Below are 21,577 nucleotides of genomic sequence, written 5' to 3' on the forward strand. Positions count from 1 at the left end.
GTGACTCTGCGGCTCCAGCCTCAGTTGCGTAACCTGCACCCGGGTGCATCGGGCGAGGGGAGCGGCCGCTCCGGGTCTGGCGCAGCCCGACGCACCTGCTCACCTGTCTCCAGCTGGGGGGAGGGGGCGCGCAGCCCGGCCACGCCCCCCCACGGGCTCAGCGCAGGCGCCCTGGCGGCTACCGCAGGCAGGGGGCGGCAACATGGCGGAGTGAGCGGCGGCGGTAGCGGCTCCGGCTCCACAACAACAGCGGCGGCGGCGCTGCCAGCGGCTCGCAGACCCGTGCCCAGCCCGCTTCCCAGCACCGCCTCCGGGCCGGGCCGGGCGCGGCGGCTGCTCCTCCGGCCCCGCTGCGGGCGGGCTCCGGCTAACGGGGCAGCGGCGCCCATAATAATCCCTCATTATAGCGGAGCGGCTGCCGGGACAGTCCCTGCGCCTCGGACCGGCTCCCTGCGGCCCCGCCGGGCGCTGCTGCGGTGGATGCTGGGCTGGGCTGGGCTCGGCCGGGGGCAGGTGCCGGAGGGCGCGGGGGGTAGATGGCGAGTGAAAAGCCGGTGTCAGGGCCGGACCCGCAGCCCGCGGGGCTCATCCCTGTCGGGGCCGGAGGAGGCGGCGGGAGCAGCGCCGCGGTGATGGGGGAGCTGCGAGCGTCGGGCTCCGGGGCCGTGGTGCTCCCCGCGGGGATGATTAACCCGTCGGTGCCGATCCGCAACATCCGCATGAAATTCGCCGTCCTCATCGGACTCATCCAGGTCGGGGAGGTTAGCAACCGGGACATCGTGGAGACCGTGCTCAACCTGGTAAGGGGCCGGCACCCCTCCCCATCGGCACCCCTGCGGGCAGGGCTAGAGCAGCCCGCGCCCCCTGCCGACCCCCGAGGGACCCAGGCATCTACTACGCATCCTCCCCAGCTGGCGACTTCCCTTCCACACGCACCCCACCCATTCCCCCCCCCCCAGCCAATTCCCACCACTGCTCCCCTCCCATCCTAAAACCATGCGTATCCATTGATTGCCCCCTTTCCCCGCCCCGATCCCCTGCAGGCACCTATTGCTCCCTCTCCGCTCCTAGGAGAGACCCTGGCATACTCCACCCTTCCCCACAATGCCGGTTTGTGAGACGCACACTTCACACTCATCCATATGCAACCCACTCGCTCTACCGTGTACCTAACAGCACCTTCCTCACCTTGTGCGAGAGACCCCTCTGCTCAGCCTAAACTCCGCACAGGACCTCAGCTGGTGAAACAAACACGTACTCTTCACAGTCTAATCTTCCTCCTCCTCCTTCCCCTGCCCTGTATTCTGTTGTGAAAGTGGAGTAGGTGCAATTTGTTTGTTTATTGTATATTAGAACCAGTAATTGACAACTTCAGGTGCTTGCAAACTGCCAGATAGCCTGACCACTTATTCCTCTGAAGAAAAGGGGCATTCGATGTTGTATCTATTTTTAATTGTATAAGATTGAAAAGTAGCCCGAGCTTGTATCTTTCCCTGGAGATGCAAATATGTGAAAGATTTAACCCTGTTAGCTCCGAGCTAATCGGTTTTGATATGTTGAGGAGGAGAGTTTTTGCCTCGTTTTAATAAGTGTTTATCGCTACAATCTGTTGTAAGGGATTCGTTTGTTCATGTCTTAATCCCCTGTTCTAGTGTACCAAACTGCATTCTTGCCTCCAGAATTAAGGGTGTCAAAATGATCTGTATGTTGAAAATCATTATTACATGTGGGTAAAACACACAAAACAGGAAAAGGATGTTACAATATAGCTCCTTGGTCATTCACTCACTTCATGGTATGAAAGAGTTACTGCAAGATTGTATGACTTAATGTTTTTGCGCTACCAAAGCCTGGGAAACCTACAGAAGTCTAAGGAGAGGGAAAAATGGATCTAAAAATGAATCACTTTCAATTATGTGTAATTTGGTGCTGCTCCTGAATGCAAGCTTCACTGCAGCAAAGCTTTTGAAAGCAGTTCAGTCAACGAAATATATCCTCTATTTTACTTATGAAGTAGGATAGAAAGCCACTGTTTAAGACTGAAGGGCACTTAATTTAAACTGCCATTGTAACAAACAAGTTTAAAATGTTAAACTTATGTTCACTTTGTAACAAAAACATGCACAGAGATAAAATTGTATCTGGCACTTTAAAACCATGTATTGTTCCGATGTTTGACAATTATTTGCATTTGACCTAAGGCAGGCTGAATGGAAGAGCTGCAGCATTCAGAGAGAGATGTGGGTTGGTTAGATCATTTTAAACTTTATGGTTTATATGGATGCACAAGAGTTAGCTCTTGTTTTGTGAATATGTCAAGTCAAAGACAGACAACTGAGAGGAGTTTCCTCTGTTCTCTTCAAGCTATTTTGTCTTTACAAATAACCTTTCAGATAAACTATCGTGGTATAAGTTGTCAGAACTTGTTAGTCATCACTTTACTGGATATTATCCATTCATTTCACAGTAGCACTGGGAATAGGGAAATAACATGAAGTGATTTCTTTTAGTAGCTTCAGATCATGACATAACTGTAGAGTGCTTAATCTTTTTTCCTGTGTTTAACTTCGTTTGTTGGTATTGCTAATCAAAAGGGAAGAAGCTTAAATCTGACAGTTTTTGTATCAGCAATTAGGCTAACATTAATTTTTGGTTTTGGTTTTTGTTTGGTGATATTTCTCAGAAACTCATAAAATGTTTGTTTAAAATATTTGGTTACAGGATCTACCCACTGTTTAGTTATTGTTGAAATGTATGCACTTAAATCTAGAAATATGAATAAAGGTTGTAGTAATGCTTTCAACATCAGGGGACACACGTGAACATAAAACCACTTGGGAAGCTACTGCAGTAGCTATGCATTCTGGATAAGTCATTGCTTAACAGATGGACTCAGGTATACAATAGAACAGAAAGAATGTCATCTTTCTTTGATGTGGAAATATAATCTAACATTCTACAGTGCACTGTATGCGTTTATACTTATATTTTGGAAGTTAATTTGCCCACAAGTAAAACAAATAGATTGAGCCTGGAAGCTACAAAACAAAATTATGATCCCGTAAACTACCAACATTCCCCTGCTGCTGCATTATTGATTTTTAGCTCCCAGTATTTAAAATGAAATGCATTTCTTTATTTTAGAGTGGTTTGTGGGGCTTTTTTTTTTTTTTTGAGGAAAAGCTTGAGGTTGAGGAAAACAATTTATAGTCGCTATATCATACTATCTATGAATGAGTGTCCTTTAAGCAATGTCCATTCACGTTAGCGCACACAACTAAAGTGCTGTCTTCAATGACTTCTTGGATTAGATGATATAGTGTGCCAGTCTGTGACATTAATCTTGCCTTTAACTATCCCGTAGCATGTACACAAGCCATTTGGAGGTGTCTAGCTTTGTTTTGTTTAAGGGAGTCGACAGTGAGTTGGTCTTCTCTTATTACATTATATGTAGTTGTCACAATTTATGATTCTTGAAAAATGACTTCTGCGATACAGTATGTATGATGAAAATATTCTCTGTATCCAAACATAACAGAATTAAGAAATTGCAGTCCCTGAATTGATGCTGAGCCAGCAAATTCTGCAAAGTGTTGTTGCTGTTCACAATTGTTTAAAATAAACTGCTGCTTACATGTAATCAATTTATTAAATAACTTATCTTAAATTAACTCTGAAAAATCTGTTTGAGTATTCCAAAATTATGCTGCATTTCATGCATTTTTTAACATTTCCTATCAAGTGATCCAGTCTGAAGTAGTTCAAAGTGTACCATTTAAAAATCGACTTATGTCACTACAGTGACATAGTACCATTGTATCTTGTAGTACGGAAGATACTGTGACCACTGCAGGTACTTCTGGAGTGTGTAATGGTGCCCTCTGTAGCAACAAAACAGCACACTCAGGCTAAATTCTACCCTCATTTTTACTCTTGCAATCCCACATATGTCATGGTAGAATTTGGCCCTTCATTATATTTATTGATATCCCAGCACTGGTTTGAATGTTCCAGACTTAAAAAGCTGATACATTAAAACATTTTATCTGTTCCTTAGCCAAAGATTTACTATAGGGATGTTTTCCTTTGAAATTTTGTCTTGTGGAGTCAAACTGTCCAGGACCTTTATTTACTTCCATGTGTGCTGATATAGGTTAGTTCTGAACTATCAGTTGTGGAGTTTAGCATCAAATTTACTCCTTTCTCCCTACTTCTTATGAAAGGTCGTCTTGAAACTGAAAGGGTAGCTAGTTAATGGTCATTATAGAAGATGCTATGTTGACTGTCAAAGCATCTATTAGGTCACTAACCAGAGTGCCTATGTTGCTGTCAGTGCTCAAAGTAAGTTTTAAGATTTGAAGCCAGGTAGAAAGAGGATGGCTGAAGCCTGGCATAACTTCTAGATATATAGTATTGTTTAAAGGGCTAAGAAAGATGGACTTGGAGACAAGTTTTATAATATCGAATTGGATGCAGTTCATTGGTCTCTTAGGAACAGGATTATTGATACCCTTCATGGTGGTGCATGGATCTTCTGTAACTAAAGTTTTGCTCTTCTGTGTCATAAGGTTTGAGAAAAGAATTGGACAGTATCAATTTGTTGAATGAATCTGGGGAATCTACTGACTATTTCTCCTCTTAAATTTTTAGTGGCAATAAAATTGGTATGGAGGCTATCAAAGCTCTGAGGTTCGTGTGGAGGAAGAACTATTTCCTTAGCCTTTGAGGGTTTCTCCCCCACATGAGAACTGTTCAGATTGTATTCTGGAGCTAGAATTAGTGTTTAAAGGGAAACTTGTACAGGTATAACTACATCAGTGTAGTTACATTGGTGCAGCCCTTTAATGTAGATACATGGCATTGATGTAAAATGGTGGTTGCCAGTTACCAATGCATCTTAGGCTGGTGCAGTGTAGCACATCTGCACTGGGGATTTGTGGGGTGCGAAATAGAGCCTAAGGTATCTTAAAGTTGTTGTTTTCAGGGTGTGCGTTTTCCAGATTTTTAGAAGTAAATGCTTCATTAATTTACATTTTATTTGCACTTGGAAGGGTTTCTTAACTGTAAAGGCTAGGATGCATTTTTTTTAAATGAAAGCTTAATTTGCAGTAGCAGACGAGGTAAGATCCCTGCGGAAGTTTCCTTTCCCCTTTGAGTGGATTCGTCAAGCCTTATGCTATATTATGGCTCTCCTAGTGCTAGTTCAATGTAGGTAATGAACTTTTTATCCCCCTTGGCACTGATACACTGTAGCAAGAGAAACTGTTTGGAAACAAACTTTCTTTATAGATCTAAGAGAACAAAAAAAGATATAAAATCATGATTATAGCACTATATTAATGATGGTATACTTAATGGCTAAACTCAGGTGGTTGGCAATTTCTAACTTTCCTTTTGTATTGAAAGTTCTGATGGATGGTCCCATAACCAGATCTTTTTACTGTCAGTTTGTTTTCCAAGCATTAGAAATATCTGGAAAATATTTTCCAGAAAGTTTATAGTGCTCTATCAAATGTTCTGTTTACATATCTATGTAAAAAAACCTTGGTATGAGTGCAGTCACTTGTGGAATGTGCTCTTAAAGTTGAAAATAATTGTTACTAAGAAGTACATTATTACTTGTATGCTTGTTTTCATTTAAAAAAAAAGCACCGAGTGGCATTCAAAATGATTATTTCATGTGTCTGTCTGGAAGTGCACACAGTTGTGTTTTTTTTAAAGAATAACTGCATTTATTTAAATTAAACTTTCAAATTAATGTGTCAGAATTAATAGCCATTCTACACCAATGTTGGATTTCTAATAATGGGTTTTCATTTAAACACATGGAATATTTAATACAATATTCACATTAATGTAACACTTTAGTGTTGAACCAAAACATAAGTCAAGAAATTCACAGGTTACAGTTTCCAAAGCAGCCTTTACTCAGCCTCATTGAAAGATGTAAAAATTCAAAAACTTTACTGTTAAGGTTACTCAGTACAGTTGAAGAGAAGCTATGCCATCTTTTGAAAGAACAAAGGAACATGAAAATAAAAAGCTGAAGTTGCAAACATTTTTTACATCAACATCCAATTTGTATATTGTTAAACAGAAAGGGGGAAAGGTGAATAACTCCTTCATATACATGAGGGTGTATATCAAAATATGGATTATCGAGGAACTGTCAATCTGAACTATGGAGCTGGAACCAGAACCTATATCATATAAAACTTACTATTTTCTTTCAATTTCTCCTTGTGTATATAGCTCTTTACATAATTGTCTGGAGTATATATCCATGGTGTATGTGTTATGGTGGTGGGACCATCGGGGAAAGTGGAGCTGGAGCCAAGGCACAGAAGCTTTTCTGAAGTCCGCACCTAAAGCTCACTTAAGTTGCTTAGGGCATGGTCTGCCTAATGGTGGCTCCCAAAAAAGTACTCAGTCTGTTGTGAGGTGGAGCTAGGGTTGCCACCCGTCCAGGTTTTACTCAGTCTTTTTTTTGGCTTCTGTGTCCAGGTGTCATTTAGGGTTGCCAGGTGCCTGGTTTTCAACCAGAAAGTCAAAAAGGGTGCTCAGCCAGGGCTACCTCTTACCTGCAGGCAGGCTCCTTGTCAGGCTGCAGCAGCTCCCGTCCCAGCCCTGGAGCAGAGGGAGCACAGTTTGGGTGGGTGGGGGAGGTGGAGATGATCCAGTGAGTGACAGGGATGTGAGGGAGAGGAGTGAGTGACAGAGGGCAGGGTCTTGGGCGGGGGGGAAAGAGGTGGAGCAGGGGTGGGGTCTTGGGGTACAGTTACAGCAAATTGAAAGGTAGCAACCTTAGATGGAGCAGAGAACATAAATGTAATTTGAAGGGTTGTGGGGGAGAACTGGAATGTCTGAAGAGGCATAATGGAAGATCCAGAGGCAACAAGGGTCTGCTAGGCCTGCAGTGGCTTTAAAATGTTACATATTGCACCTATATAACATTTGTCACAAAGACTCACTATTCAATAACCACGCTTATGTATTTCTTTTGTTGAAGTGTTTTGTGTACCTATACTGTCTACAATAATTTGTATGAACAATCAAGGAGAAAAAAGCTTACATTTTAAGTCAATATACGAAGACAGAATCTCTAGTCTTTAGATCACTCCAGTAGATACTTTTTGTTCTGTATTTGGACAGAGCCAAGCAAAAAGGGGTTCTGATCTGCAACTGGGTCTTGTAGGCACTATGATGATACTGATAACTAATATAATATGATTATACAGTTTTATTGGCTTGCAAGCTATAGTATTGCAGTATACAGTAATCTCAGGGTGGATTGATTTAAATCACCAATTTTAATCATGATTTAAATCAGCAGGCAGGAAAACTTGATTCAAACTATTTTAGTCTTGTTTTGGATTTGTACTTTCAATTATTTGCCTAAAGAAGGGTTGATTCTCACTGGTTGGTAACCATTAAAACATTGATTTGCAACTAAATATAGCCTTTACACTGTTTGGTGCTTCCTTTACTAACTGGGATATGCTCCGTCTACACCAGGGGTCAGCAACCTTTCAGAAGTGGTGCGCCGAGTGTTCATTTATTCACTCTAATTTAAGGTTTCGCGTGCCAGTAATACATTTTAATGTTTTTAGAAGGTCTCTTTCTATAAATCTATAATATATAACCAAATTGTTGTTGTATGTAAAGTAAATAAGGTTTTTAAAATGTTTAAGAAGCTTCATTTAAAATTAAATTAAAATGCAGAGCCCCCCAGACCCCAGTGGCCAGGACCTGGGCAGTGAGAGTGCCACTGAAAATCAGCTCGGGTGCTGCCTTTGGCACGCATGCCATAGGTTGCCTACCCCTGATCTACACACATTTAAGGTATTGCATAGCTTGACTTATGTTTATTCAGCTACTTAATTTTTCAAATTTTTTTGTCAGAATATGGTGTGATACATCTCATATTCACTGGATTGATTTTTTTAATTCTATTTGTGTGAGGCTCTGTTTGGATGGAGATTAAAATGCAGAAAAACACTTTTTTTAGATTTTTTTTATAGTTAAATAAAACTACCTTAAATGTGCTGGATACATTAACAATTATCAAATGTGGTTAATAAAACAGATTTATTTAAGCAAAATATTATCTTTAGTTAGTGAAATAAACTGATGTTCTGGTGGTCATGCCCTTAAAAATTTTAAAACGAGTAGATCTCAGCATTACATTCAATTTCTATTCATAGATTGGAAGAGGAAAACAAGGTTCCCAGGTGGTGGTTTAATCTTGACACAATTAGATATTGAACTGAATAGTCGCATAACCTGAAATGAGGTTTGCTGTGACTGTTGACCATGTGACTAACACTTTTCTAGTGTCTATTTTGTTTACCTCCCTTTTCACAGAATCTGCAGCATTTTGAAAAGGTAAAATTGACTGGTGTTTTTTTGTTTAGTTTCCTTGATGAACATAAACATACTGACAGTGTCTCGGTCACTTTAGTCAATGTCCACCTGTGACCTTACACTAGTACTTAAAATAGAGCTCTACTGATGTTCAGCAACCATGTAGTCAATTTTTTGTCATGGTCCAGACTCTAGGGAAAATAATAAAATAACAATAATGATAAAGATTTTTGGAGTCCATTCAAAAGTGTCTGGTGGTCTGGATTTGGCCTGCAGTCTGCATATTGACTATTCCTGCTGTAGAATGTGTTGACATTGAGATTTGCAGCTGCTTCCTTTTCTTGGATCACACTCATACCCATTATTCAGGAGATGGGCAAGAAACATGTGGCATGATTCAATTACCCTTGTGCTGGTACTTGCTAGACACTTTCATCTTCCTTCTGTTTGTTTAATGCTGTTTTCCTTGAGAATGCTTCTAAAGTAAAATTTGCATCTGCATGTGGATTTTAGAGACCTCTGAAATACTGGCTCTAAAATGAGAAGCTTTGCTCTCAAGATTAAACTTCCAGAAGGAGCCCCTGCAGGATGCTGGCAGAGTGCAGTTAATGTGCACAACATACATGCTCAGAAAGAAACAAAAGGCAGGATTCAAACTGCAGTCTATGGATGCTGTTCAGGTTCAATGGTCACATCATATCATCCTTGAAACTCTCATTGACATCAAGATGCCTGCATACACTCAAGCTTGCAACAGCGCTCCAGTGCTGTTGTATATGTGCAAATGACTTGAACTTATCAACTTGGCTCAAGCCACATTGCAGATTCAGCTTTTACCCCAAGTAACTTGTTTAACATAGTTTCCCTAAAGTGGCAATGGATGCCAGACTGTAGCTAAGAAGTTGTGAATATGTAGTATCAGATTGGGGAGATTCATAGGCATAGTATGAACTCCAGGTGTGAACAGAAAAAAGTTATATAAGGGGTATAAAATATTGATATGAGGTGATTTTTCTTGGTTACTGAATCTTGGGATCCTCTTGACCTCATATTTAGACCACTTACCCTGCTCTGATTCCAATGAGGGACAACAGTTTTCAGGGTAATCTGAGTAGGCATATGGATTTTGGAGCACTTGGCCAAACCATTGTTTAAACAAGAAACTAATCTCATTCTTCACTGTAGTATGATGCTGCTGGCCCAGTATAATAGTGATTTCAGGTTTTCAGCTTCTGTGTTTAATTATTTTCTGTTAGTGTACTTTTTGTCTACTTTAGATCCTTGTAACTTCCTAGAAACATGGTATGTATAGGTTTATTTGAATTGATTGTATATATTTGAAAGGAAAAAGGTTTGGTTTTTTTTTTAAAACTGTTTTGTGAATTTTCTTTAAAAAATGTTTCCTTTGTATACAAATTTCTAATTGTTACCGCACATGCACAGTGTTATTTAACATACTGCTATGTGTGACCAAGAATTGAATAATAGAGGATGAACAGGAAGTGATGCAGACTATAATTTATAGAGGACAGTGTGATTAAGGCATGAGTTTGATTGAAACTCCATTTAAAGAAACTTCAAGTTTTCTGGAAGCTTACTTGTGCTTTCAAAACAAAATGCTGTGTCTTGAAAAATTACAGCTAGTATTTTTTGGTTTTAGTCTGAAAATTGAAATCCTAGCTAAACAGTATGTACATATCTTAGTGAGATGAGTTCTTTTTAGCACTGTAATAAAAAGATGCTGAGGCATTGTTGAAAATTACTGCTTACAGCTACGTTACTGAGGAATTTAGCATTTTGCAACAATTTTTAACTCCAGTCATTACTATGGATTGTAAACTGTTTTCAGCCTTTTGCATTGTAGCACTTTTTCTATGCTAGGGGCCTGATTCTTCTCTCATCTACACTACTGTAAATCGTGAGTAAATAATTTTAAGCAATGAGTCGCACTGGTTTAATGAAGACAAAAGCAGATCCAGACTTTTCATTCCCATATGTAATTTGTTGTATTTTTTCCTTGGATATTTATTTCATTAATATTTGAAAACTATTTAAATCAATGAAGTAAAAAATGCATGGAAAAACTATTGTTCCTCATCTGTGGAGACAGTGTCAAGTAGGGAAGAAATGCATTGTCTGCTTGGTTGTGACCTAGCTTTGTTTTCTGAGATGATGGATTTGCTTAGGGAGTTGAAACTGTCCTTCATGCTAAATATATAGAGAAACTTTGTGCTGTCTCTGGGTTAATACCTCACTTTGAAAAGGCAGAGACATAAGTTATTTTTAAACAAGTGGTTGTTAAGCCCTTGCTCAAAAAACTATACAGCAAATTATTACTCATTTTAGTGACCACCTTCAAAGCTGTGGTGGGAGCAAAACCAGTTGTATTTGAATTCCACATTCTCTCAATTCCTAATAGTCATGGGTTCAGCTTGATGTATGCAGTGGAGGGTAGAATTTTATAAATGGGGGTTGATCTCTTCCTGGTGATGAACAAGGGTAGGGTGTCCATGGTGACCATACTAGATGTTTTGGTGGTAGTTGACCGAATGAAGTCCAGGTTACTCATTTAAAGGATCATGCTGGGCTGAATAGTAATCTCACTCTTTTTAGTAGTTTCACTTTTTCCTCAGAGGTCATACAGAATAGGGCTGGGCAGGTGCTTGTCCTCCATAGCCCTTGCACATGCAGGTTTTGTACATGGACCGGTCTGGTAATTCCTACTTTTGAATATGAATGTGAGGCTATTTAGACTTCTAGAGGGGGAGTGTCACCAGTAAACTGCTGGCACTGAGCTTTTCATATTTGATCACTCTCAAATTATACAGGTTTACTCATCCAGTGTCTGAGACTGGGATGAAAGTACGTGAGTCGTAAAGGTCAAGTTAGCCAAGACACAAGTTGTTTGTTAGTAGGGGAGACATTTGGGTGAATGGATGAAAGCTTGTGACTTTTAATAAAAGTCCTATCCTATTAAAAATAGGTGCCCAGCTTTCACCCTTATGGCTTAGAGCTTTGAGATCTTGTTTTATCATTATATCTAGATTCTGAGGCATTCATGTTGGACCACATTCCTTTTAATAATGTCTAGCTGCTCAGAAGGCTATTCTTCTGTAGTGCACACTTTGCAGTGGTGTAATACATGCCTTATTCTAGCCTGTAGATTAATATTATAATGCACTCTACATTATAGAACTAATTAAAATATCATTTGTCAAGCTATCATACAGTAACACTATTTCCTGTTTTCTGTGCGGGTAAAAACTGTAAATATCTGACACCATGGTGTGGCAAATGATACTTAGGGTTATTAGCATAGTAGGCAAATGCAAGTTTTTGGCAGTACCTTGTTTTAGTATCCATACAGTGTATTTTGTGGAGTCCAAATTTCAAGACTTCAGTTTCAAAAGAAACTGCCTCATGACAACTTGTCACTGTTAAGTTCTCATATTTCAAAGTGCTCATTAATGCCTTTGTCCTGATTCACAAGCGAGGGGACAGTGAAACCATTTTCATTAAATTTCAATTACTTTTAATGAAAATTTCAAGATATTTTGTTATGTAATTAGCTAGGAGTTACATACGTTATGTCCTTAGCAATATATTTTGCTAGTATTTCCCCTTATCCCCCTGAATCAAGACACAAGGCATTTTCTAGTACTCTGAGCGTGCTCACTTAGATTCTTACATTCACTCATGATGATTAATTTTCAAATTTGGGCAGTTATCAGTAAAAGCAGCTGCAAATGCTGGACAAGTGCACCACAAGGAAATGAATGCAGTGCTTGAGTCACTGATTACAGTTGTAACACAGGACAGTATCTCTCATCTGAAATGCTACAGAGTTGTTTCTGGTTTACCAAGCCCATGGAGGCCAGAAACTTTCATGCAGATAACTGATCAAGCACATGTCACATCACTTTGAGGAACTTCTTGTGCTGTTGTCTCCAGACACTGCAGGTATAATTGTGTTCAGAAGTAAGACATAAAATGTGCTCAAGTTAGCCACTGATGATGATTTTGACATTATAATAGGCAGAATTGGAAAACAGTTTGTCCAGTAGGTCAGAACTGTTGTACCAGATAAAACTGGGGGAGGGATAGCTCAGTGGTTTGAGCATTGGCCTGCTAAACCCGGGGTTGCGAATTCAATCCTCAAGTGGGCCAGTTTAAAATAAATAAATAAAAACACAAAGAACGATACTGTTTCAAATTCTGAGTGATCCTGAATTCTTAAAACTACAATCCCACCTGCTGAAGTGAAAAAACAGATTGACAGAGCCAGAAGAGTACCCAGAAGCCACCTACTACAGGACAGGCCCAACAAAGAAAATAACCGAACATCACTAGCCATCGCCTACAGCCCCCAACAAAAACCTCTCCAGCGCATCATCAAAGATCTACAACCTATCCTGAAAGATGACCCCTCACTCTAGGCCAGTCCTTGCTTACAAACAGCCTCCCAACCTGAAGCAAATACTCACCAGCAACCGCACACCATACAACATAAACACTAACCCAGGAACCTATCTTTGCAACAAAGCCTGATGCCAGCTCTGTCCACATATCTATTCAAGTGACACCATCATAGGACCTAATCACATCAGCCACGCCATCAGGGGCTCGTTCACTTACACATCTACCAACGTGATATATGCCAGCAATGCCACTCTGCCATGTACATTGGCCAAACTGGACAGTCTCTATGCAAAAGAATAAATGGATACAAATCTGACATCAGGAATCATAACATTCAAAAACTAGTGGGAGAACACTTCAGCCTCTCTAACCACTCAGTGACAGACTTGAAGGTGGCAATTTTGCAACAAAAACACTTCAGAAACAGACTCCAAAGAGAGACTGCTGAACTCGAATTAATATGCAAATTAGATACAATTAACTTGGGTTTAGACTCGGAATGGTTGGGTCATTACACTAATTGAATCTATTTTCCTATGTTAAGTTCTCCTCACACCTTCTATGGGTCATCTCAGTTATCACTTCAAAGGTTTTTTTTCTCCTGCTGAGGATAGCTCATCTCAATTGTTTGGACTCTTCCAGTTGGTATGCATACTTCCACCTTTTCATGTTCTCTGTATGTATAAATATCGCCTGTCTGTGTGTTCCATTCTATGCATCCAAAGAAGTGAGCTGTAGCCCACAAAAGCTTATGCTGAAATAAATTTGTTAGTCTCTAAGGTGCCACAAGTACTCCTGTTTTTTGTGAACTAGCATTGTTTGCTAAGTTATCCTCTAAATTAGATAAAACTCTGCTAGCTCTTCTCATTGAGAGTATCATTACAAGTGTCCTGATAAATCCTCCACCTAGCTTATAGATTAGTCTTGGTGTACTGCCAAGACTCAAAAGCTCATGCGTTGGCTCCTGTACTAACATCAGTGTTCACTGATGACATGAAGATTCCCAGGGCTGTCTAACCTAAAGAAGTAGCTGCAGACAGACTTGTCAACTTGACATACTTCACAAGAAGACACCTGCATAGAGGGGTTTGCAGTGCTTTAGGTAAGTACATTGGCTAGAAAGTGGTATCATCAAGAACTGTGAGACCAATTTCAGAGACTACATTGAATGCAAACTAGCAGCAGGTGAGAGATACCTTGTCCTTGATAGGTACAAAGACTTCAGCTCAGAGTGTCTAAAATCTAGCAGAGCTACAAAAGTGAGCAGAATGCATCAGTTTACATGTACACAGCTAGCTCCACAGAATGTTGTCTTGATGGTTGCAGAAAATTGTAAATGATTGACATCATTTGTACAGAACTCATTCAGCCGAAGAAGTTACTCCAACACACTCTAAAGCACAAGTAGTTATATCAGGCAGAAAACACCCCAGCTGAAGTAAACCAGGGAGTTGTGGTGATGAACAGAGAATAGATGGCCATCTTGGCTGGGGAATTTAACATCCTTGTACAACAAATGGTGATGGTTGCAAAAGATGGTAATGGTTACCTTGAACAGAGTCTAACTCAGAGTTATTTCCTGCAGCTGCCAAGCTCCCCTCACCCACCGACCCCCCCCTCCCAGTGTGCTGTGTCCCTGCCTACCTCCAGGCACTTCTCACTGCCAAAGAGCTGTTTGGCGGCGCTTAGTGCTTTCCAAGAGGGAGGAGGAAGGAGTGGGGAGCTGTGCGCTCAGGGGAGCAGGGGTGGGGATTTGGGGAAGGGGTTGGAATGGGGGCAGGGAAAGGGTGGGGAGAGGCCAGACACGGAAGGGAGGCTTTTGTACCTTTATATGAAAAGGTGTCAGTGATGTGGCCCTTAGGCTAATGTACTAGTCCTCATGTAGCCATCGTAGTGATTTGAGTTTGAGATCCCTGGTCTAACATCTCTGGTAATTATGGAATCCTGCACTCCAAGGGAGAACTAGAACAAACTGCTGTGCTTCAACTGAGCAACACTGGAACATTGTACCATGCACAGTCAGTGTAAGAGACGGTAGCATCCTATCTCGGCTCCCACGGGAACCACTGTGCCAAAGATTTTGCAAGCTGGATACACTCGCTCTTTACTGGGAGACATCAATGCAATAATGCCTGATGTATTTGAACAATCAACCAAATTCATGGCTGTAAGCCACAATCAAATTGTCATATCAGAAGCATGGCAGAAATCATGAGCAGCAAAAATTGGCAGAGGTATCAGTCAACACCAAAGCTCAACTTCTTAAGACAGACAACTGAAGCATTTATAGGAAATATAAAACGAGCATGTCTTGAGGCATATATGTGAGGAAAGGTGCACTGGATCCAGATGCCACCCCTACATGATCCACTGCTGTGTGGATGACTACGTAATTGTTTCAAGTCATTTCCAAAAACTGTACCAAACAATGTTCATATTACTCCAAGTATTTGGAAGTTAATCAAATTGCAGTGACCTGACAAAAGCAATGTTAACATTTGTAGAATAAAGTGGCAATGACAAGTAGTGACCTGTATTACTCGCGTTAGGACACGTATGTGTACTTCTAGAAAGAACACTAATAATCATTTATAATTCAAAAAAATGAAATATTTGATTCAAATTACTATAATTATGTTAAATATATTTATAATTTTGCATATTTTTCACATTAGTGGTCATTATCAAATGACGGTTGAGATCTATTCTATATCCCCAAGCTCCGGCCTCATTTACCCTTCTTATTCAAATGCATTTCATGTATTAAAACTCTATCTTGATTTTGTATATGCCAAATCATGCAAATTCTTAGTAAGTATGGGAATGGGGTGTCGAGATGGCATGAAATGTTGATATTTAAAAGTGCTCAGCAGTGATAGAGGCAGATTCTTAAAATGTATGGTCTTGAGGTACAGAATCCTAAAAATACCCCAAAATCTTGTATGGACCCTAAAGCAAGGTTGACCAGAGTGGCTGCCAAACTGTATGATTGCTCTGGAAGCTTCTGGTAGTGCAGAATGTACCTGACTGATTCCTTGGAGAGCAGGGTTCAATCATGGCTTGGGATGCAGCTATCAGCAAAAAATGTTTGACATTTAAAACTGGGAAAGTTGTTTCCTAGAGTTGAGGAGTGGGGTTTTCTCAGCTAAACTCACTACTCTTCTCTCCCTTCCCTCCCCTCCCCCTCCTTATCACCATCACCTATAGTACTTGCTGCTTTAATGATCTGCTAGAGTCTTGTTTTTGGGCACATGCAAATATTTTTTATCTTGATTCATTTGCCAATGTTACTATACAATTAGAAGTAGATTTATTTCTCCTATGGGTAGCATTAATCATAATATTTTTAGAAAAACTTTGTAAAGAAGCACATTGATTGAGATTATCAGAATGACTAGAGGATTTTGCTGTGTGACTTGCACCAAAATCAGTAAGTCGTGTGGCTAGATCGCCTTTGAAAATCTTAATTATATCATATTTTTGGTGGCATTTCCACAAAATGAATATGTTAAAGGGATGTACTACTGTCTATATTTAAACTATAGGATTCTGGAGTATTAAAGGTGAACTGCAAAGGTTTGGTTAAAAATAGTCAAAGAAATATGCATGAATCAGAATATGCCAAGCTCAACTCCATTTGTGTGCACCCTCCTTCCTGCCTCTAAATATTTCAATATGTACTGCAGAATATCAGGTCTCTCGCCTGTGCAATATGTTTGAATTGTAGGTTTTACTGGCTTACTCTCTAGTTGTTGACCTCAGTCATAGATTCTGAAGGAGCACTGGAAAATACATGGAAAACAAACAAAGAAATCTCTTTAAGATAAAAGAGAGCTTGAAAAACTTACATTACACCCGCTAGCCTGAGGAGAGCCTACTAACCAAAGTGAAAAATACTGTATTAATACGTTTTAAAAATTAACGTTTCATGTTTCTTGTACCTCCTTTTCCTTTCCTGTGGGGACCTCAGTGTGTTTCCTTTTCTTTCTTCCTTTTTTTCCTCCATTTCCCTCCCTCCCAAATTTCTCAATACCCTTACTTCTTTGCTAACTTACTCCCATCAAGCTCTTACTTCTACCTACCACTTGAGACACAGGGCTTACAAAACACCTAGTAGCTAAACTATTAAGCCAATGAAAGTCCCTACTCTCTGGGGCAAGCCTACTTGAGAAACACAAGAAAAACTTGCTATCTCAACCAAGCTCCTGAGACAAGGGAAGATGCTGATGTTCTCACTAGAGTAGTGTTCCCCAGACTTTTGCATGTGGGTTTCATCTTTTGTAGTTTCTGCTTTGAGTTGTCCTCACTTGTGAAAAGCTGCAGTGCATGCCTCCTTTTCTATTAGTAGCAGTAAAAACCGCCAAGGTTAGTTTTTCACTCAACTGCATCTTGGAAAATCTGAGGAGCAGAGACATTGTAGTTATCTGTCTGTATTGAGGTAACCACATGTTGTGGTTTATATTCAGTTCATCTTTCGTAGGTTATCTGTGCCAACCACAAGAGGTAGAAACTTTATTTAAATGAATGTTTAGATTCTGCAGAAGTTAATAGAAACACTTTTTCTTCGCCATTGGTGAGTGGGTTATTCATTTCCTTTAAGTGAATAGAATCGAGAATCAGGAAATAAGAATGTGAAAATTGAGCAACTTAAACAATCATTCATATAGTCACTTTTTTTTAAAGGAGGGGGTGATTAGAGCTCAAGGAACACTTCTTAATTGAAAATAGAATGGTCATAGTGCAACCTTCTGGCTGAGCATAGTACTTCAGGCATTTCCCCCATCAACTTCCTCTCACCTGGGTTTTCTGTCTCCCCCAGGGATTGACGTGGCTCAGCCCTCCATCTGGGTTACTTTGAGTTCAGACCCCTTCCAGCATAACAAAAGTCACAAACAAATAAGATTCTTCTGCCCCACTTGGACTCCCCTTCAGCCCATCCTCTTAACTCCAGTTCCCATACTGTTCTGGGTTACATTTAAGTCTTTTTGACCCTAGGGATCAGGGCTCTATCCCAAAGCATGTCTACACTGCAAGGAAAGCCTAGGGACTCAAGTAAACAGACCCATGTCAGGGAATCCTGGGCTTGAGCATCTATACTGCATTTTAACCCTATGTTTATAATTTTCTGACCTGTGCTTGATACTGGGGTTCTGGTGTCAACACTGCAGTGCACAGACCCTAGTCAAAGTAAACCTATCCCAAAGTGGCTAGCGCCTCCCCCCCACCCCCAGAATGTTGACAGTCTAGCCCTGGGAATGTAGTTTACTATGGGAAAACTCTACTGCTTATCCTGTTTCCTAACTGTGGCAGTGCTATCGAGAGGACTCAGGTGCCCATAAGGAACACGAGTACATAAACTGCATAATTAGCTCCTTTGGTGGCTGTCTCAGTAGAATGACTGTAGTTTCTAATCTGAGATTTGGGCTCTCCACCTCTAGGCTGAGTCACATTGGCAGGAAAATGCCATGTGCACGTTTGGAGGACAATTAAGACCGTTTCAAGGGCTGTCAAACTATAAAATGAAACGTTGCAGTTAATTTTGACATAACGTGTAGGTTTCAGTGGCAAAACACACTTCCTAGACTGGCTGCTGCTGTCTGTGGAACTGTGAAGTACATCCCGAGAGCTTGGGGTGCAGTGTACTCCATCCATGGGGATACCTTATCACTGCCCTCATTGCACCCTGGAAGGCAGGGATAAGGGATCCCTGGGAGACTGCAGGGAAGTTTTGGGGCTGCCTCCTGGTCCTTAAGGGGAAAGCCATCTTGGTACAGAAACCTTTTCTCTAAACAAATTAGGAAACTTTTGCTAACTTAAGGACATCTACAGTAGTGCTTTGAGTGAGGAGTTGAAGTAAGATGGGGTAGGAAAGTTAGCTGCTCAGGGGGCACTTCTAGGCCTTTTATATGCATCCTGTTGCCTTCAAGTGGAATTATCAGTAAATCCACATAGGGAATGCAAATGTAAAGAGAGAGAGGAGGGACCAGTAAGCTAGGGTACTGAAGAGTACTTCCAGAGTTGAAGATGGAACCTTGGAGGGTTTCAGGTAGTGTTTTAATTGCATGGATAACTGCAAAGACAGTAGTGGGTTTTTTAAGTTGCATGGAGGGAGAAGTAGCACCTAACAAATCTTTTCTGTTTTTCTAAATTCTCCCTGTGGTTATTGTGCAGTTGAGGCCTGTGCACTTCTGTTGTTTTCAGTGGGTTTACACTGGTGGCCTGATGGATGGAAATTAGTTATTAGTTTTTATGATGATGCATGATTTAGAAATGAACCTAATTCACCTTTTGAGAAGTGCTGGGTATACAGGGTTGACAGCAATAAAAAGTAATTAAAATGTACACTTCAGGAAAAACTAAACAAATAGGACTCTTTATACATAAGCATATCTGCAGAGTAGCTAGGGACCATTTTTACATACTCTTTAGAATAGATCTCCACTTTGAATTTGCAGTCCCATATGACTTATTAGCAAACTGGTGACTTATGGAAAAAGGTATTAACATATTGCACAATCAGCTTAACTTCATTTTATTCAAGGATGAAAATTCAGAGTTAAAACGACTTGCATCCTGAAATCCATTTACTTAGGTACAGTGTGTCCATTTCGTACCATCTTTGCTAATGATCATTAACAAGACTTTTTCCCCACAGCCAATCTATTTGATCTTGCAATGATGATAAACTTGTGACTCTATATCCCTATTAATAAACTGATCTGAAACACAGGTCTATGGCTGCACTCTGATTAAGCAGAAAGACCCTGAGCGAGGACCTCTACTAAAGTATGAATATCTTGAATTGATTTGTTTGGAAGGTGATTAATAAGTGATGCTGGTGTTAAACAACCAGAACTAAAATAATGCCCAGGTATTTTTTTTTGTACTGACTTTCCCTCAGGTTTGTTCTAATGAAAACTTGCTGAAACTTCATCTTATTTTTCCTGTCATTGGTGAATTTTGACACCTATTCTTAATATTTTGTAAGTTTTGAAATCTGTAACCCTTTTTAAAGGTCCATTCCTGCACAAATCCTTCCCTCAAATGTTCTGTGAGTTCATAGTTTGTTGATGACTGAAGTTGACATTGTGATGGGAGCCCCAAGGTACAGCCTGTAACAATGGGACTGCTGTGCTCTCTTGACTCTCCAGCCTAGGCGCGCTCTCACAATGCTTTGCTAGTGACAAGCAGCAACCCCTCCAGGTGCTGTTATTACTCAAGCTACCAGCATGCAGAGACACACCCAGCTAAATTGCATGAATGCTCTCCAAGCCACTCATGAACTATATACAGGGAAATACCAGCAAATCCCCTGAGCCTCCAGAAATGTATTCCAGAAATGTACCATCTTACACTGCTCAAGACCTTCTCTTGAACTATGCAAGTTCATTAATTAGGTTGCCACTTTGTCAAAGGATAGTGGATATGCACCAGTTTTTGTAACCTGAACAGATTCATTGAACACTTTAGACAACCTCCCTGGTAAAGATAAAACATTAAAATCAGTTTATTAACTACAGAAAGATAGATTTTAAGTGATTATAAGTGATAGGCATAAAGGTCAGAGATAGTTACCTAAGAAAATAAAAAGTAAACATTCATTCTGAATCCTAAACTTTCAGATTAAGTAAGATTTGAATCAAAGAGCTTTTCTCATCTCCACTGTTTGTTGCAGGTAGGTTATAGTTCTTAATACACAGCCTGAATTTCTTCTCAGCCTGGGACCAATCTCCTTAGTTCAAAGTCTTTGTCTTCCCCGTGTTCTTGTTGCCTTCAGAATAGGTGGGTTAGGGGAGAGAGTCTCATGATGCCTCTATCTCTTATTTTATACTCCCAATCCATCACCCTGGAAAGATACTGTCCCAGGCATGTCCAGGTGGGCCTTACTGAGTCAAAGTTGAGCAGTCCCTATTGTGTGGTGCTTGCACAACTCTCTTCCAGAATTGTACATCTCTTGTTTACAATTCCCCTGCTGATCAATGGTGATTTAATGCCTGCCTGTGTGTGGATCAATCCCCTTTTAATAACTGGAGAGTTAGCAATGGGCATCTCTTAGACTCTCAACATATTTCAATAACAGCCATATAGCAAAATCTCCTAACTTCATACACAATAACAATATACATATTTTGAAATAAAAATGAGTTTCAGCAGATACCTTTCATATGGTATCTTAGCGGCATACTTTGTATGAAATATCACAACGATATACAAATGATGAATATGGGGGTTACAGGGTGTTACTTAGCGGTCCAGTGCACATCAGACATATTTTTTCAATATTGTATATTTTAAGGCATTCTTCATAATGTACACTGGAATATATTGACTACATGTTAGAACTGTGGTTCTCAACCAGGGGTACACATACCCCTGGAGTTACGTAGAGGTCTTCCAGGGCATACATCAGCTCAGCTAGATATTTAGTTTTACAACAAGCTACATAAAAGCATTAGCAAACTTAGTACAAACTAAAATTTCATACAGACTAACTTGTTTATACAGCTCTATATATTATACACTGAAATGTAAGTACAATATTTATATTCCAATTACTTTCTCATTTTTACCACGTAATTATAAAATAAATTAAATAATTTTTCAGTAATAGTGTGCTATGACACTTCTTTGTATTTTTATGTCTGATTTTGTAAGCAAGTAGTTTAAGTGAGGTATGCAAGATAAATCAGGGTCCTGAAAGAGAGACATTAGTCTGGAAAGGTTGAGAATCACTGTGCTAGAATATAAAATAAGATTATAATACCACCACATTGTGTTACTCTCTGTAGCGGAT

At 40.2% G+C, this 21,577-nt stretch overlaps 1 protein-coding gene across 7 annotated transcripts in view; it reads left to right on the forward strand.

Annotated features, from left to right (window-relative positions):
* The first annotated feature begins 203 nt into the window (after positions 1-203).
* Positions 204-21,577, forward strand: part of NBEA (neurobeachin) — an 831,523-nt gene continuing 810,149 nt past the window's right edge. For 4 of the 7 annotated variants that reach the window (XM_039530859.1, XM_039530876.1, XM_039530902.1 and 1 more), the window contains exon 1: positions 204-800. In XM_039530859.1, the coding sequence (XP_039386793.1) occupies positions 537-800 (264 nt within the window). In that variant the 5' untranslated portion in view covers positions 204-536. The remainder of the gene's footprint in view (positions 801-21,577) is intronic. The other 3 variants (XM_039530869.1, XM_039530886.1, XM_039530893.1) reach the window with 2 other exon arrangements.

Source organism: Mauremys reevesii, linkage group 1 (assembly GCF_016161935.1).
Source record: "Mauremys reevesii isolate NIE-2019 linkage group 1, ASM1616193v1, whole genome shotgun sequence".
In the NCBI taxonomy this organism is placed as follows: Eukaryota; Metazoa; Chordata; order Testudines; family Geoemydidae; genus Mauremys; species Mauremys reevesii.